Here is a 19,017-nt window from a genome sequence, read left to right as displayed (position 1 = left end):
TTGCCATTAGGTGGCACCCAAGTAATTCTGAGCCAGAGGTGCTGGCACTGATCACATCAGCCAGTATTTTAAGCTGTAATGAAGGGAATATTTTAATTATCATGCCAGTGAGCTTTGACAGATTTGTTTTCTACTTATTTGTTTTTGCAACCCAGATCACTTAATTGGGTCAGATAAATACCATTTCTGCTGAGTACCTCGTCTGCAGGGAAAGTTTTCAGTGCAGCTAATTGAGATCTCTCATTTCCATGTTATTCATATAAATTGGACCTGACCTGTACCTAAAATGATGCACTTACTCTTTATATCCTCTTAGTTTTGTCAGTTCAGTTTAGATAATTGCGCATTGTCTTCAAATCAGAAGGTTATGAATCTAATTCTTAGTCCAGAACTTCAGCTCACCAGTTATGCTGAATTTCAGTCAAGTACTGAGAGGATGTTGCATTATTAAAGGTGCAGTTTTTTGAGTGAGACATTAAATTGTGTCCTAGGTCTGTCTGTTCCAGTGGTTCACTTGTATGTTAAAACTTTAAGATATGCCAAGGAACAAGCAGTTCTGGTATTCCACATAGCAGTACTAACTACACAATATAAATCATTTATATGAAATGTTCTTTGATATTTCTAAAAGTGATTAGATGCTACATAACGCAATTTTATTCCATTGTTCAAATGAATCATTAGCTGAAGAAACTATGGCATGGGTTAATATAGTAAACTGTGTCAACTTTTGTACTAATGGAGAAATGTTTGAAATGTATTTGCTGATCCATCACTTGTTGCTTCTCGTTTTTAGATTTTGAATGGAATGGTTGATGTTTGCGTCAACACTGATGATATTGATTTCAAGGTAGTTTGAATGCAATTTTTTTTAAAAATTATTTTCCTTATATAGTTACCCCCTTTTCACATTTTCATCACCACGGAATGAGTGTGAATTCATCTCAGAATGTGCACAGTCTCCCCCTCCATGGATCCACCATAAACTGAGTTGAATAATTTCATATAAATTGGACCTGACCTGTACCTAAAATGATGCACTTACTCTTTATATCCTCTTAGTTTTGTCAGTTCTGTTTAGATAATTGTGCATTGTCTTCAAATCAGAAGGTTATGAATCTAATTCTTAGTCCAGAACTTCAGCTCACCAGTTATGCTGAATTTCAGTCAAGTACTGAGAGGATGTTGCATTATTAAAGGTGCAGTTTTTCAACTCCGTTTCAACTCAGTTCATGGTGGGGTTGAGTGCAAAGCAAAAGAGCCCATGTTTTGCCATCCACAGAAAGAGGCTATGAAGGGTTGGTCAAGTGAGAAGTGGAAAACACTTCGTCCATAGTGCATATATATCCAACAATTTGTAACTTAGTTTGAACATATTCTCAACTTGTAGTGTAATGCAAAGTGTGATAGAAAATATAAGTTCTTGATCTGTACAGAACTTAGACAGCATATTTCATTGATAGTTCTCAAAATTGCAAAATAGTTATTTTTAAATGTAATCAATTATCCTTTGATTGGACTAAATCCTTTCCTTCTCTTTAACAGGAGTCTTTCAAGAGGATAGAGGAAGAAAGGAATAGATTAACACATACCATTGAAGACCTACGTGATAGCTGCAAACAAATAGAAAATGAAAGCCATCTTGAAATAAAAGCATGGAAACAGAAAATCCATGAAAAAGAGAAGTTGCGTGAGGTGCACACCTAATGTTTATCATTAATCAAATATGGATTTACAAAGGCAAGCTACAGGACTGTTGATTTATGAAAGGAGTAAGACATTGGCCTTACATTTTACCGATTTTGGCTTATTTAGAATGCACTGCAAGACATTTGATCCAACCAGTTTATCCTGGTGTTTAGGCTCCACTTGAATCTTCTCCCATTTTTCACATTTAATCTGTTATAGTAACCATCTTCTCATATGCTTGTCCTGTTTCCCCTAAATGCCAATGTATGCAAAGGTTTTCTGATACACCAACTATTATGCTTGTAGTCAAAAGAGGGTGTAGGAATTCCTGTCCTGGCCAATATTATTAAACAATGACCATGTGTAAGTGCGAAGAAAAGCGTGATTTAAATGCCAATCCATCTTCAGGTAACCCAGAACCCCAGGCTAATTTTCTGGGCACATGGATCCAAATCCCACATTGCAGGTGGTGAAGTTTAAATTCAATAGAATCTGAAATCAAAAGTTCGTCTAACGGAGACAATGTAATCATTTTTGATTGTTGTAAACCCATCTGGCTCACTAATCTGTCTAGGCAATTAGGGTCAGACAATAAATGCTGACCCAGCCACATTCCATTAATGAGTAAAAAGAAAGGATTTCATAGTAATTGTTAAGCTTATATTTGTGTCACAAATATTTTGAGTAATAATCACCTCCTAATAAGACAGAGTCATTGACATTCAACTGCATTTCCATCACTGAATACCTTACAGTCAACATCTTGGTGACGACCATTGTGCAGAAACTGAACTGTACAGCCTTCTACATACTATGACCAAAACAGCAGATCAGAGACTGGAAATTATGTGGCAATAAGTCATCTCTTGACTCCCCAAAATCTGTCCAACATCTACAAGGCTCAGGTCAGGTCAGGGATGAGACAGACATTTGTCCACTTACGTGGATGAGTATGGCTCCATTGCCATTCAAGAAAATCAAAAGACTTTCAGGACAATGTAGTCCGCCTGCTGTGCTCTTCCAGCACCACTAATCCAGAATCTGATTTCCAGCATCTGCAGTCATTGTTTTTACCTTCTCCCCTTCATCAGCATTCCATGCATCACTTTCAACATTCAGTGTCTTCATCATCAATGCTTGATAGCAGCAATGAGTACTGTATGCAGGATGTACTATAGCAACTCACCAATGGTCTTGAGAGGCCACCCTTTAAACGCAAAACTACAAACACCTTGAAGGCCAAGGGAAGTAGATCCAGAGAAACACCACCATCTGAAAGTTCCTGTCCAATTGTGTGCAATTCTGGTTTCCCTCCTGTTGGAAGGATGTTGCCAGGGTTGGAAGGTTTGAGCTATAGTGAGAGGCTGAATCGGTTGGGGCTGTTTTACCTGGAGCTTTAGATGCTGAGGGTTGACTTTATAGAGGTTTATAAAATTATGAGGGAGATGAATAGGGTAAATAGCCAAAGTCTTTCCCTGGGGTGGGGGTGTCCAGAACTAGAGGGCACAGATTTAAGGTCAGAGAGGAAAGATTTAAAAGGAACCTAAGGGGCAACTTTTTCACGCAGAGGGTGGTGCGTGTATGGAATGAGCTGCCAGAGGAAATGGTGGAGGCTGGTACAATTACAGCATTTGAAAGGCACCTGGATGGGTATATGAATAGGAAGGGTTTAGAGGGATATGGGCCAAGTGCTGGCAAATGGGACTAGATTAATTTAGAATATCTGATCAGCATGGACGAATTAGACCGAAGGGTCTGTTTCCGTGATGTATATCTCTACGACTATAAGCCACACAGCATCATGACTTGAAACTATATCATAATTCCTTCAGAGTGACTGAATCCAGTGGTTCCCTTCCTAAAGAAATTGTGGATTGTAACTACACCATTTAGGCTTTAGCAGTTCATAATTGAAGCTCACCATCACCCTCTCACAGGAAACTTGAAATATTAAATTCTGCCCCAGCCTCTGATACCCACATCCCCAAGAGTGAATTAAAACCACTTTGCATCATTTTATAATGGTCTTAGTTGAGACAAAAGACTTTGTTTTTTGACAGAGAGTATCCACGGGATTCCACAGTTTGAAACAAAGATTTTTTTTATTTTCTAAGAGTCAAACTAAGCAAATGTTAATTATTATTTTGCTTAACTTCCTATATTCTAATTCAAAATCGCAAGCTAAGTATAAGTGAACAGACAAATTGAAATTGAACATAAACTGTAGATAACTCATTTAATAACAGATACAATTAAAACTAATCCTGTGAGTTTGCTCAGCAGTCCATTCAGTATATATGTCTTCGATCTCAATCTCAGATTCTATCAAAACTGTCTCACTCACAAGAATTTCAATTTTCCTTCAAGGATTTAATCTTTCCCCAACCATCATCAGTTCATATGTAACCTAAATTCCAGAAATTGCTTATTCTTAGCTTCTAGATCTAGTTTGTGTTACTTACTGCACATCATTACCTGGATTTGGTTCTTGGTGTCTCTTTTTAAAGTTGTAACTAATATCAATCTCCCCAGAAATTTTGCTTTGCAATCTTAGTTTCAGTGTTCATTTTCTTAGCAACTGAGAAAGTTACATTCCTTTTCAATTTTACTTTCCAGTCTGATCTGTCACAAAACATCAAGTTTTTGGAATTATAGTTTCAGTCCCATTTTTCCCAAACATTATACAAGAGAAGGCAGACCATCAATAATTAAATAAGACCTGCTAGTTAGGATGAATTGAAAGCTTCCTGCTGTTGTTGGCAAGCAAGCTATTAACTCACCAAAGTGATTGAGTCATGATTATGTCACTTAGCTAATAATTCAGGGAATTTGAGTTTAAATCCCAGCCTTGGTAGTCTTATAACTTGAATACTGTTTATTTAAAATATCTGTTATCAGTATCATAAACATAACTGGTATTAGCAATGTCAATTAGGAAACCTACCCTGCTTAACAAATCCAGCTATTTTTACATTAATATGCCTTATCCTAAGTACATTCTGAAGCAATTTATTTCTGTATAATGGACCTTATGACCCTTGTTCTTTTTATAATGTGAGGAGAAAATGAGAGCATTTATGTATCAACTTGCATACCCCAAAGATGTTCCAAAGCATTTTACAGCTAATACTTTCTTTAGAAGCGCAATTATTGTTTAATGTAAGAAAACTCCAATACCAGTTTGCTTTGCACGCTGTTTGATTCAGGTCTTGGTCACCAAATTAAAATTACAATCTCACTAGGGACCTTCACATAAAGTTGACAAGGGGTGGGATCATAGTTGCTTAAGAAGAGAAAAAGGCCACAAGATTCCATAGCTTCTAACAAGTAATGATAAACTTTACAATGCAAAATTAGGGTGGTAATGCAGTGTTCAAAATATACACAACTTGTATTCCAGTATTCATTTGGAATTAACCTGTGATAAATACAGTTGAACACCCAATAGGACAAATAGCAAAAGTGGCCAAGACAAATGCTGCAGATTTCTCAGCTAACCTGAGATATTAATGTCACTGAATCATCAAATCTCATTAAAATCCTACACGAGGTTCCCTCAAGCTCACAGAACTCCCTTAAGCCCAGTTGGTTAGGGACTACCTCAGTGGCTTCTCACACTCTGGTAGTTCACCCTCCTTTCCTGCATGTGTGCTCCTGTAAAGTCTGGAACTGGACTTGAGCACATGCTCACAGGAACAATTTCAGCTTTTCACAACTAGCTTTATCACGGTAGTACTGCCTACATTTCTACAAGCTCCAACCAAGCTCAGCTACACAATGCAAATATTGCTTGTGAGCTTTTTGTATTAATTTGTCAGTGGCAGCTTAGGCCAGTATTTATTGCCTATCCCAGTTGCCCTTGAGGAGTTGGTGGTAAGCTGCCTTCTTGAACCACTACAGTCTGTGTGTAATAGGTACCATTAGAGAGGGAATTCCAAGATTTTAACCCAGCAACATGAAGAAAAAGCAATACATTTCCAAGGAAGGATGGTGAGTAGCTTGGAGGGAAATTTGCAGCTGGTGGTGTTCCCCAATCCACAACCCTTATCCTTCGAGGTGAATGTGGTCGTGAATTTGGAAGGTGCTGCCTGAGGATGTTTGGTAAATTTCTGCAGTGCATCGTGTTGCTGGTACACACTACTGCTACTGAGTGTTGTTTGTGGATTATGGTGCCAACCAGGCATGCTGCTTTGTTCTGGATGGCGACAAGCTTCTTGAGTATTGTTGGAGCCGCAAGTGCGGAGTATTTCATCACTCTTCTGACTTATTCTTTCACTGTTCCTGGCAGCTACACTGAAATATGAATTGACATTTCGTCTATTTCAACAATGGACTATCACAAACCTCAGTTGGTGCAGAGGCAGGTGAACCTTCCAATGCCGCCTCCTGGAGGGTCAGCTGGGTATGCTCCAGAAATTACACCCAAGGCACACAGATTGTCCCTGATCTTAACAGTTCAAATTTTTAAACTCTCCTGTGTAGAAATATGCTTTCAGCAGAGGAAACATATTTTAAAAAGCATTGGAAATCTGAAACATGATCTTAAGCAGCAACAATTTCCTGTTGTAATAATTGTAATGAGCCAGTGAAAGCACTTATTCAAAATAGCTTTGATGGAGTTGTTAATGAAAACACATCCGCCATCTATGTAGCAAAATTTTCAAAGACTGCAAAGTGATGCTCAGTATCAATATTTAATTTTGTTTTGCTGTTTTATGCATCCATTAAGCCCATTAACCAAGCCAACAATTTACTTCAAGTGAGTGCCATATGGAATGTATGGATTTTATGGCATAGACAGTTATCTGAGTTTTATATCCATGCAGAGTGATGTTTTAAAACTAATTTTCAGCTTTCTATAATTAAATATAATGAAAACATTTTAAACCATATGTTTTAATTGCTTCACAATCCCTTTTTCAATTATTTTTATTACAATAATTTTATGCACTGTTTTGCGCAGGATTAGCAGAATCTAATTTCAGTTATTGTTAAATATTAAAAGTTAAAAATTAAGCAATATGGTTGGTCAGATAAGTGATGTGCTATAGGACTAAATTTGATATCTTTTTTATCTAATCATTACCTTAGCCTGCAGAGCTCGTGTAGTTATCCACCCAGCATTTACTATGATCCCAGATCACTACAATGCCTCTGTGAGGTAATCACCTTAAAGAAAAAATTAAGAAAGAGTTTTTTTGTCTCTTCTCTCTTCTGTGGGGAGCAACCTGGCATGCAGTCAGGATCTCAACATTTAGTCCCACAGAGAAAAATCATTTCCCACCTACTGTTGTAGTGCTTTTTGTCAGCCCTACAAATCATTTCACCAACACATATACATTTTTGTGTCTTGTTTCAGAATATCTTGTTTCTACAGCGTTGAGAAATTTTAACTATTTGATGCCATTCCAACTTTGGGGTCATGAAAAATTATCCTTTTAAATTTTTTAAGACCCTCACAGAGATGTTTTTGACATTTATGTTTTAAACACACAATGCAACTCTAAGCAGATGAATGCACACGATTCTGGCACAGGAGAAGATGAGTGTACATGCCTCTTGAAATATATGCAATGTAATAACTTGGTGACTTTGTCAAACATGGTGCCAGTATGCAAATTACTGTAAAGAAAAAAGGACTTTTTAAATTTGTTCATGGTATGTGAGCCCTCCCTGACTAGGGCTGCATTTATTGCTCGTCACTAATTGTCTTGAAGAATGTGGTCATGATTTGCCTTCTCAAACTGTTGCAATTCTTGTGGTCATCCACAGTAATGCTAAGAAGAGAGATCCAGAGACACTGAAGAAACTGTGATATTGTTCCAAGTCACTCAGAGGGGAACTTGCAGGTGATGGTGTTGTGGTACATCTTCTGTCCTGTCCTACTAGGATTTGGAAGGTGCTGTCGAAGGACCATTGATCTGTTACTGCAGTGCAGTGGTATCCACTGCTGCCACTTTGCATCAGTAGCAAAGGGAGTGAATATTGAAGCGGTGGATGGGGTGACTGTCAAGTAAACTGTTTTGACTTGGATGCTGTCAAGTATTTGAGTGTTGTTGGAGCTACACATCCAGACAAATGAAGATTATTCCATTACTTTCCTGACTTGTGCCTTATCGATCATAGAGAGGCACTAGGGAGACAGAAAGTCATTTACAACACATTTCTAGCTTCTGACCTGCTCGTGTAGCATATTCACATTTGGCTAGTCCAGTTCAATTTCTAATCTATGGTATTGCATAGAATGTTGATAGTAGGGAATTTAGCAATGGTAATGTCATTGAATATCAGATTAGATTATGTCCTGTTGGAGGTGGTCATTGCCTGGCACTTGGAGTTACTTGCTACTTATCAGTTCAGTCCTAGGTGTTGCTTATTTGATGTGGACTGCTTCATTATCTGGAGGGTCTTGAATGGTGCTAGAATTGTGGAATCATCAGCAAACATCCCCATTTCTGACCTTACAATGAAAGAAGGTCATTAATGAAGAAGTTGAAAATTGTTCAGCTTCGGACACAATCTAAAGGAACTCATACAGAGATGTCCTGGGACTGTGATGATTGACTTGCAACAATCATAACCATCTTCGTTTGTGCCAGGCCTGACTCCAACTAGTGGAGAATTTTCCATTTCATACCTAATAATTCCAATTTTGCTTGGCTATCCAATGTCACTCTTGGTTGAATGGTGCCTTGATGTCAAGGGCAGTCACTTTCACATCAACTCTGAGGTTCAGCTCTTTTATTCATGAGGTCAAGGAATGTAATGAGGTCAAGAGCTGGGTGGAGCTCATGAACTGTAACTGAGTATCATTGTGCAGGTTATTTCTTTACAAGGCTACTTGAAAGCACTGTCAATATATCCTTCTCTCTCGTTGCTGATGATTGACATTGGTCTGATAGGGTAACAATTGGCTAGATTGGATTTGTGCTGCTTCTTGTGCACAAATATAGCAGGGCAACTTTCCACATTGTTAGTAGATACCACTGTCTTAGCTGTATCAGAACAGGTTGGCTAGGTGTCTGGCAAGTTCTAGAGTTCGTCAGTACTGTTGCTAAGAATATTGTTAGGGTCTGTAGTCTTTGCAGTATCCAGTGTCTTGGTCATTTATTGATATCACTTAGAATGAATCAGATTGAAAACCATTATTTGTGATACTCAGAGCCTCAGGTAGAGGTTGAGAAGCATCATTCAATTGACATTTCTGCATGAAGATGGGTGCAAATACTCCAGTCTTGTCTTTAGCATTCATGCTCTGTTTCCTCTCATTGTTGAGGATCAGGGCATTCCTCTAACCTCCACCTCCTTATTTCATTATCCACCACCTTTCATTATTGGATGTAATAGGACTGCAGAGCTTAGAACTGATTCATTAGTTGTGTAATCACTTAGCATGTCTATTGCATGCTGCTTCCATCTTCGGTATGCAATGCTGTGTTGTCACTACACCAGGTTGATGCTTTGTTTTTTAGATATGCCTGGTGCTATTCCAGCAAGCCCTTCTGTCCTCTTCATTGAGCTAAGATTGGTTCATTTCCTGGCTTGGTGGTAATGGTAGAGTGAGGTATGTGCCAGATTATGAGGCTCCAGGTTGTAGTTGAAAACAATTCTGCTACTACTGATGGCCTGAGTGGCTCATGGATGTTCAGTCTTTAGTTTCTATATCTGTTCAAAGGTCTGTACTATTTAGCATAATGGTGCCAGAGAAGGCAAGAGAAGATTGGAAGTTATTTCCACAACAACTGTGAGATTGTCATTCCTACCAGTTCTTCCCTGGATAGGTGTATCTGCTGACAGTGAGAATAAGAGCAAGTAGATTTTTTTCCCTCTTCTTGGTTCTTTCACTCCCTGCCACAGACCACTTTGAACCAATCTTGGTGATGGATACCGAAGTCCTCCAATCAGGGCACACACTACCTTTGCTATCCTCAATACAAGTGAGTGTCAAACATAAAAGAGTATTGATTTATTTGCCAAGTTGATGAGTGGGACGGAGAGTTGATCGTATGCTTCGTCAACAATCAGGATGTTTGTTTACCTATGTTTGAATTCATGTCTACTGTCAGTGTTGAAGACTCAGGACAATTCTTCCTAACTGTCTGTCACTGCGCACCCACATCTTGTGGGTCCCTCCTGTTGATCAGACAGATATAGTGGTGTTTTCTCGGACATTATCTGCATGGTATGCTTCCTTACCTGTGGCTGTTTCAGGCTTTTGCTTGACTAGTCTACGTTTTAGATATTGAAATTTGAGGACTTTGCAGGGCATTGTTTTCTATTGTTTGACATCAGTTTATCCATGGGCATTAATTACTCATTCCTTATTGCCCATGGGGCAATTAAGAGTCAGCTACTTTATTGTGGGTCTGAATTTATATGTTGGACAGGAGGGGTAAGGGTGGCAGATTTCCTTCCTTAAAGGATAGCGTAAACCAGACTTTTTTTACAATTGCCAGTGATTAGATGGCCCCATTAGGCTAGCTTTTTACAGTACAAGAACCAGGAGCAGGAATAGGCAATTCAGCTCCTCAAGCCTACTTCACCATTTAATATGATTGTGGCTGATCTTAACTCTGCCTGCTCCCTATATCCCTTCCACTCATTGCTAGTTAAAAATCTGTCTCTTCCTTAAATTTATTCAGTGTACTCTGGGGTAATGAATTCCACAGATTCACAATCCTTTAAGAGAAGTAATTCCTTCTCATCCATGTTTTAAATCAGGCACCCCTTCACCTAAAACTATAACTTCTCATTCTAGATTGCCCCACAAGGGAAACATCTGCCCTATTATCTACTTTGTCAATCCTGTCATGCATCTTCAATCTCTCAATTAGATCTTTAATTCTTCTAAACTCAAACTCAATCTTTCCTCATAAAGCAAACCTTTCATCTCTGTGATTAATCACTTAAACCTTCTCTGAACTGTCTCTGATTCAATTACATCCTTCCTCAAATAGGAAACAAAAACTGACAAGAGATTGAGCAGTTTAGACCTAGACTTGTGTAAGTTTTGAAGGATGACAGAAGTTCTAATGAGGATATAATAAATAAGATATGGAGTCATGAGGCTTTAGAGAGATTTGAAAGCAAGAATGAGATTTTAAAATGGAGGTACTGTTTATCCAGTTCCCAATATGGGTCAGTAAGTACAAGTATGGTAAGTGAACAGGACTTGGTTTGTTTTGTAATACAGGTAGCAGAATTTTGGGTGATCTCAAGTTTACAAGGTTACAGCATGGGAAACTGGCCAGGTATGTGTTAGCATGTTCAAATCTAGCAACAGCAAAGACGTGGCATTTGTCAACAGCCTTAAAGGAAGTAGAAGTTAAACAAAGGAAAAATTAATTGTTTATATCCACTTAATGTCTAATAATTCCACCAGTCAATTGGTTTAGGACCATTTCCATTCACTACAGACCATAGAAATTGTTGTATTTTCATTATTCCTTGTGAGGAAAGGGTTTCACACCTTTTTGGCTTTGCTCACCAAATGTTCAGACTGTTAGGTTTCTGATCCCTAGTTTCTGCATGACTGTTCTCCTTTCAGTTGCACATTATATTTAATTAGTTTTTTAAAAGGTAAACTGCATTTTTTTTCTCTATTCCTCTAGAGCCTCCAGCAAGAAATTCTAACTATCCATCTTCAACTCCAGGAGGAATCTTGCAAAATAATCGAGGAAGAGAAAACTCATCAGATGCAGTTAATGAAAGTCAAAGAACAAATTAGAATCAAAAGATCTCAATTTGAAAGGTGCCATTGCATTTTAAATTGAATACAATTCTTCAATTATTGTAGAGATTATGAAAATAATTATCAGTATATCAAGTCATATAGAGAAAGGTTAAAAAATGCCATGCTGTCAGATCATATAGTCTGAGCAAAAAATTAATCAGTTGCATTTATTTGCATAATTCATAATTACACAAAAGAAAATTCTTTATTCACTCTTATAAATATTAAAATTATGGCTAAGTTTAGATCCTTTTTCAGAATTATTTAAATAAGACTTGGATGCGCTTTGTATTGGTGTGTCTTGGCCCAACAGAAATGTGTCTCACCATCATGAGGAAGATGGAGGTTTTAAACATGGGAAGTATGGAAAAATAGCAGCAGTTATATTCCTTTCAAACAAGTTATTGATCAAAAGTCCTCTCACTTGCCATTAATCGACTTGGCTTTCAAACAGAAACACATTGCACAGATTCATAAAGCAGTTGATGGGTTATGATTGCCTTTAACACCTGACTTATACATCAAATAGTTTGCTAGTGATTTATTATAATTTAAGTTTGCTTTACTTCATACTGACTTTTTCCTGACAGACCTATGTACTTGAGACTGAGTTGTGTATTGTTTTGATCTTGTAGGTAGTGGGAACAATGCATAACCTGTCCAACTTAGATATCTAGCCAGACATAAATGTTTGAGCTTCAATGTTCTTGACATATAAAACTATTCCCATTTGAGCGAACAGAGTTGACAAATACACCCTTCCCTTATTCTGCATTTTGTTGATTAATTAAAAATGGATTTTCATTTGCATTGTGCATCTTACAAACAGTAGATCTCTGCATACTAAATGAACTTAGTGTTTTCTATTATTTTTCCCATCCCAATACTGAAATACTTTCAGAGTGATATTTTGACTGAGTTTCTAGGCTTTGTCACCAATTGATTTCAGCGTAAAATTTGTTCATCCACTCAACTATGCATTACACTTCTGTGTTCTGTCTCTTCACTACTCCTGAGTAACAGTTATTTCTACATCAGCTCCCCCCCACCCACCCAAACAGATCTTCAGTATTTTCTATGCCAGCTTTTGTGTCCAAACTCCTCACTTATTCATTTTCTTTAACTAGTTTCAGATTTCTTTCAAATTTTACAAATCCTTTATACCTTCTAAAAACTATATTTTCACAACTAGCCATAAAAAGTGCTACAACAGATGTGCTTTCATGTAAATCAACTCATTTCTCAATGTTGACTAGGTTTCAAAATTAATTGATTATGAAGCATTCTGTGACATGCTGAAGTCAGTGAAAACCCTATATGAATGCAGCTTCTCTCTTTATATCTTCTGATTGTCCATATTGCATTAACCAATAATCAACATTGAATCTGGTCTGCAAATAAAGACGCAATAAAAGATCGAGATAATTGGAGCACACGTATACAGTGTAGTTCAATCCCCCCATTTAAGGTGACATATTCTGTCCTCAGTGTGAAATAATACTTTGACTTTGCATTGGGTCTGACTTTACTATATGTCATTTATTCAGCTTATTTTTGTCATAAGCTGTCTATGGGCATTGACACAGCAAGTTTCCTTTTCCTCGACCATCCAAAAGGTTCCACACTTCCTACAGGGCATCTGTGAACAATCAACCAACTGTATGTTCCAACAAGAGATCGTCAGTGATTAACACAGTGAGAACTAGGAAACATCTGTTAAAATATTCAATTTAATGTAAATTCTGGTACAGAAAAATGAAGAGGAAGTGAAAGGAAGATTAAATTAAGAGAGAGATTAGAGAAAGACTTTTTTTAATAAATTAAAAACTTAATCTACAATACTTAAGAGTTGAAGCAATGGATTTCACCTTTGTAAAACTTAATTTCCAGTGCCAGAAATTTAATTGATAGTAATTAAGACTTGCACATTATTTTACTTCTGGTGAGTGAGTCCAGAACTAGGGAGCATTGTATAAAAGTTATGGATTGCCTTTTGGGATATAAATATAATTTTTTTTCTCAGTGGGTTAGGAAGCTTTGGAACTTTATGCCACTGGAGGCAGAGTCATTGAATATTCTTGTTAGGCAAGAGAAAGTTCAAAAACAGATCAGCCATGATCTTATTGAATATAGGAACAGACTCAAGGGGCCAAATGGTTACTTTCTCTGGGATTACCAAGCTCAAAATTGTTTCAGCACATTTGGTCTGCATCTGAGAGTTACGTACAGCAACATCATGCTGTTCAGTACTTTTAAACAGGGAAACAAATATTAAAGTTCCATTTTTTGTTGAAGAAGAGCAACTTACAGATGTCTGTGTGAGGTGGACAGTGTGTCACTGGAAGTTATTGTATTTAAATAATCTGCACATAAAAATTAAAGGGAATTTTAGATCTGCATGTGACACTTGACTATGATAAAATTACACTACGTTTTCAATGTTTCTCTTTTTTTCTTTCAACCACACTATAAACATGCCTTAAATCCCAGGCTTGCCTTCAAAAAAGTGTCCATCTTGTGTTGATCCAATATCTGTGAAATAAAGATGTTCGCACTGAGCTGCATATTTTATCCAGTGAAGTTATATAGGGAGGATTGTAGAGTAGCGGTAAATCCAATTGTTAATCAAACCAAGTAAACATGCAGCAAAGCCTGTATATTGGAATTAAAATCAAAATGTCTTGTGCATGTTGGGAGCAGGGGAATGCTGATGCTGGCATAGTTAACTCTCCTGTGGAGAAAACTTCAGAATGAGTTGTGTTTAAGTGTTGTGTTTTAAGTTTAAGAGATACACCACAGTTGTTTGCAATAGCAGAGACAAAGAAGGCATTAATGATATGCCAACTATCCTCCTGTTTTCCATAACAACCGAGGGAATAATAGCTTCAGCACCTTGCTTCAGAAGTAGGTGATTGCCTCAATTATAGAAAACGTTTGGTTAACAAGCCTATCGATGAGTCCCTGAATAGAGAAAAGTTTTAAGAGAGGAATATATATCCTACCTCTTAGCACATAAAGCATAGTATTACACCTATAAAGTCTATTCACTTAAATCTTGGAAGATAAACTAGCCCAGTGGGATTCCATCCAGAAATTCATGCTTCCAACCAGATGTTAATCGAATGTTTGCAAAATATAACTATCAACAAATAAAGGCTGAAGCTGTTTCAACTGAAAAAATAATGGGGTGAAAATTGCAGGTAATTTAAAATGAATTTGAATAATGATAAAAGGATCAGTGCATCCTTCAGTTTAAAATACATTCTAGTATTTATAGATGGCAAAAAACTATAAATATGTGAATAATCAGTAATCTGTTTTTGTCCTATACATACGATAGAAATTTCAACCACGTCAGCAGGCAGCCCCACAATTACGATGGCAGTTTGTTGGCATGTTCCCATCTTCAGAATATGCCCAATTGGATGGAAAATTGCTACCCATCTGCAACTGCGATGTGTAATTTTTCAATCAGCAAGCAGTGCTCAGAAAAGACAGAACTTGCTTGAAAAGCTCAGCAGATCTAGCAGCATCTATGAAGAGAAACTGGTTCTGTGGAAGGGTCACCAGACCTAAAACGGTAACTCTAATTTCTCTTGACAGATGCTGACAGACCTGCTGAGTTTTTCCAGCAATTTCTGTCTTTGTTTCTGTTTTACAGCATCTGCTGTTCTTTTAGGTTTTAAGCAGTGCTCAGAACTTGGCGAGCGATTGGAGGCAGTTTCCCCAGCCAGAGATCAAAAGGATGGCACTGTAGTTAGTTTTTAAAGCACCCCTCCACCCCACACATCTATGACATAAATAATCATTGGGCTGACAGTCTGGCAGCTGTGCCAAAAATTTTGTATTCTTTAAGAGGGCATCACCATTTTGACTTGCAATCTCTGTCCCTGTTCTCCCCCCCCCACCTCCGTTTTGTGTGTATCTGTTCCCCTCTCTCAGATGCACACATACATAGCTGTCATTTTATGTGTTAAATAGGCTGTTAATGCCATCCAGCATTGAGTCCATCTGAATCCTTAATTGGATATGAATTAAAAACCTCCAGCATCTCTCTCAAAATTTAAAAATCACACAAAATCAGGTTATAGTCCAATAGGTTTATTTGGAAGCACTAGGTTTTTTGGTCAACAACCACCTCATGAAGGAACAGCACTCTGAAAGCTAGTGCCAAATAAACTATAACCTGGTGTTGTGTGATTGTTAACTTCATACACCCCAGTCCAATACCGTCACCTGCAAATCATGACTCTAAAAATTGGTTAGGTATCTGACACTGTGAAGTGTACTCCAATTCTCCTGAAGTTGCAATTCCAACCCAGAATGAAAATTTTCTCTGTTTTAAAAAGCCTATCTGTGTTAAGCAAAAATAAGATGACATTTTTTTTGTAAAAGATTTTATGAAATTTGCCTCTGAACTTCTTAAACTAAAGGCACAGAAGCTGCTAAAAGCTAAAGAAATAAAGCACCAATGATTCAGTCACTAAGTGATGTAACCAGGGACAGTATGTGTATAGCACATTGAAATTAGTTTTGACTTTTCCAGCAAATACCATAGGCAAGGCAGGCAGAACAACCACTTTCTATGATAATTAAAAGTCAGTTCTCTGTCAAATAATTGTATATTTCAACTAGACACTAAATTTTGCCCTATTGGATATATGATGCAAGTGTGATGTCTCTCAAAGTTGTGGCATGCCAGATGTATCCTAGATACAAGATTGTTATCGTGAATATAAATCAATGCTTCAGAATTCTCAGGGGCTATCATGAGGACAGCTAATGTACTTTATGTTTTTCAGAAATGAAAATTCAATTAAGAGCAAGAATGAGGAAATTGTAAAATTAAAACAAGAATTGCAAAAGGAACTGTAAGTACTAGAGTTTACAATCCTTTAAAGCATTTAAGTTTTGAACAATATAAGTAATTTTCCAGTGATGATGAAAGTAACATTGCTAGGATTGATATAGTAATCCAAAGTAAATCTATACTCCTGATTAGGCTCATCAGACTTCCAAGTACAAAATCTAGATAAGAAATTTCATTATCTGGGTTCAATGAAGAAATGGTGGAAGGTTTATTAAGAAGCAGATAGAATCTATTTCCCCCAAAAATTGTCAATTATAAAAAGAATGAAGCCTTCACTTTACAGAAAAAAGAAACCCAAATTTTAGGTCGCTGCCTTCATTAGTGTTGCAACATAGCCAATAAAGCCAGTAGTTTCTAGTGTGCACCTAGCAGTAAAATTACAATAAAGCCAAAACATTTAGGTCAAGTGGAATTACGAATGGAAGACAGACTACCTGTTTTTTGATAGTTTCTTAGATATCTACAGTTCAGGAAAGAAGCCCTTCAGCCCATCAAATCTTCATCAATAATCTTAGGAAAGCCAGGAAGTCAGAGAATGAAGAGGAGCTTAAAATATTTGAGTTTTGTACTATCATAATTTGGCACTGGTTTTAAATGAAACAGTAAACTGATTAGACAGTAGGAAAATCGGGAGAACTTTCAAACAATTGCCATGAAGATGTTGCCACACAATACGTAGATATAGAAATAGATTGTGTGCAATTAAAATTCAATCATTAATTTATTTCTAAAAAGCACATAAGAAGGATGATCAATTCCAAAATGTGTAATTTTACACTGTTGTCTTAAGTAGAGTCCATACAGCTTTATATCTGTGAAATATATGTAAATTAAGTTGCCAATATGGATGAAACTTCAATATAACTTCTTATTTGACTGACCTTTGGATTACACAATGTACAAATGACAATTGACAACACGATAGGAGAATTGTTGCACTACAGTCTGTTAAATCTCTGACAAGTGCAGCATTTGAGTTGCCTCCATTAAGGGACAATAATCCATTTATAGCTTTGCAGCACACAAACTTAAGTATCCTTGGCATTTTCACAGAGAACTTTGGAGCCATGAAAAGATGCAGCTGGAGGGAGAGATTGCAATTGCGCAACAAACTGAAAATGAAAATGTAAGGAAGGCAATCAGTCAGGAGGTGAGATATCTGGTCAAGTCTGGTCAAGGATTTGTTGAAGAGTATTTATTGATGCATGAATATTAATTGTTCATGCTGCATCAGTCTCCGTTTCAACTTAAGTCAAGTCTGTTAACAGAATAGCAGATGATTTAGCATTATACATTGAAACACAATTTTTGTTTCCAGTTGTTGAAATTTAACCTAGATTTAAGTGGTAGCTGATGTGGTATTTGTTTCTGAGTTTGTTGTATGTTATGAACAATATGTTAGTTATTGTATTAGTACATTATGTTCTTGGGGGAGCTTTTATTCTGCATTCTGTGGCACCCAACAATACTGCTTTGCATTATTCCAAAAAAAAGACAAGATAAAGTATCAGTTTTTTTTTAATGAAAGGTTGTGCCTTTGCATATCACAGAATAACAACCTGAGATGCCCTCACTGGTTTATTTGTTAAAATGTCGTATTGGATGGTACTGATCCTTACCAATTAAATTATTCCTATGTGTGATCCCTGATCTGTGTATGGTGGTTATCGAAATTTAACTCATGGATGCAGGATGCCTAATACTGAGAAGAAAATCATTAGGCAAAGCTCTAATTTCTATTAAGTCCTTAAACAATGTAAATTACTGCTAAAAAGCGCGTGTGTGCAATTTTGAACTTTGTGCCAAAGCACAAGGCATCCTAGTACATGAAATGTTGCCTTTGGAAAGAAGGGCAGCCTATGCTTTATATGTTACTGCTGTTTGTTACAATTCTGAAATTTATAAAGTTGCTAGGTTTTGAGTCTGTATTGTTAAATTTAAAGTAAAACAAATGGGGCCAAGTGACCTCTCCTGAAGTCTGACAGTAAAGTTGAGTGGTTTGGTTTTTAGAGGTCAGAGACAGGTATACATTGTTTTACTGGGACAGAGGTGCAAGGTATTTTTACTGGGAGACAATGGCACAGCCTTTGTTTGAACAGTGGAGTCTGAGTGTCTCCAAGATGCTAGAAATGGTTTGAAAAATTTCACATCATAAACATTTGTGTAATAAACTGTCCATTTAGTTCCAAGATGAAAGACTTGACCTCTCAATGATGGCTAATTAGCATTTGTGCTGAGATATAAGGCCAGTATGATTCATGTTCAGAGGGTCGACAATGTAAAGGTCAGGTTATGTGCTTACTTAGAATGTCACAGACTATCTCCGTGTTTGGAATCTGCCTGGACCTGGCAGAGGGGGTAATACATAGAAATTAAAAGGTTGTGGTTCACAATGCAGGAATTCAGGGTCGAAGTTTATATTCAAATTGAAAAGCAAATTCCTGGGGAATTCAAATGAAGCTAAAAAGGTTGCCCAGCTTGGTTTGACAGCAAGTTTGTAAAACTTGCTCATACAGTTCTAAATAGGCAAGTTACTGGCTGAGGCAGGAAACGCAGAATTGATTAGAAAAAACTGAGTTGCCTACAGAAAAGATTTTTTACAATTAGGCTAATAAGAATCCAGGTAGTCTACTCTGTGGTTTAAAGTACAAATTGCCAACAACAATGGTGTTTCAACAATAGTGTTTTCAGTCATATTTTCAGTAAACTGTTCAAAATATGAAAT

The 19,017-nt window shown here is 37.1% G+C and overlaps 1 protein-coding gene across 2 annotated transcripts in view; it reads left to right on the top strand.

Moving 5' to 3' along the window:
• LOC140486357 (E3 ubiquitin-protein ligase DZIP3-like) overlaps window positions 1-19,017 on the top strand; it is a 135,906-nt gene that overhangs the window by 84,460 nt on the left and 32,429 nt on the right. Inside the window, exons 14-18 of one of the 2 annotated variants that reach the window (XM_072585389.1) lie at window positions 797-850; window positions 1,546-1,695; window positions 11,301-11,440; window positions 16,225-16,293; window positions 17,346-17,418. In XM_072585389.1, coding sequence (XP_072441490.1) covers window positions 797-850; window positions 1,546-1,695; window positions 11,301-11,440; window positions 16,225-16,293; window positions 17,346-17,418 — 486 coding nt within the window. Of the gene's footprint in view, window positions 1-796; window positions 851-1,545; window positions 1,696-11,300; window positions 11,441-16,224; window positions 16,294-17,345; window positions 17,443-19,017 lie in introns of both variants that reach the window. The other variant, XM_072585388.1, reaches the window with a different exon arrangement.

Source organism: Chiloscyllium punctatum, chromosome 15 (genome assembly GCF_047496795.1).
Source record: "Chiloscyllium punctatum isolate Juve2018m chromosome 15, sChiPun1.3, whole genome shotgun sequence".
Taxonomy (NCBI): Eukaryota; Metazoa; Chordata; class Chondrichthyes; order Orectolobiformes; family Hemiscylliidae; genus Chiloscyllium; species Chiloscyllium punctatum.
The sequence above is the reverse complement of the archived record's forward strand: the minus strand, read 5'-3'. Positions and strand labels throughout refer to the sequence as shown.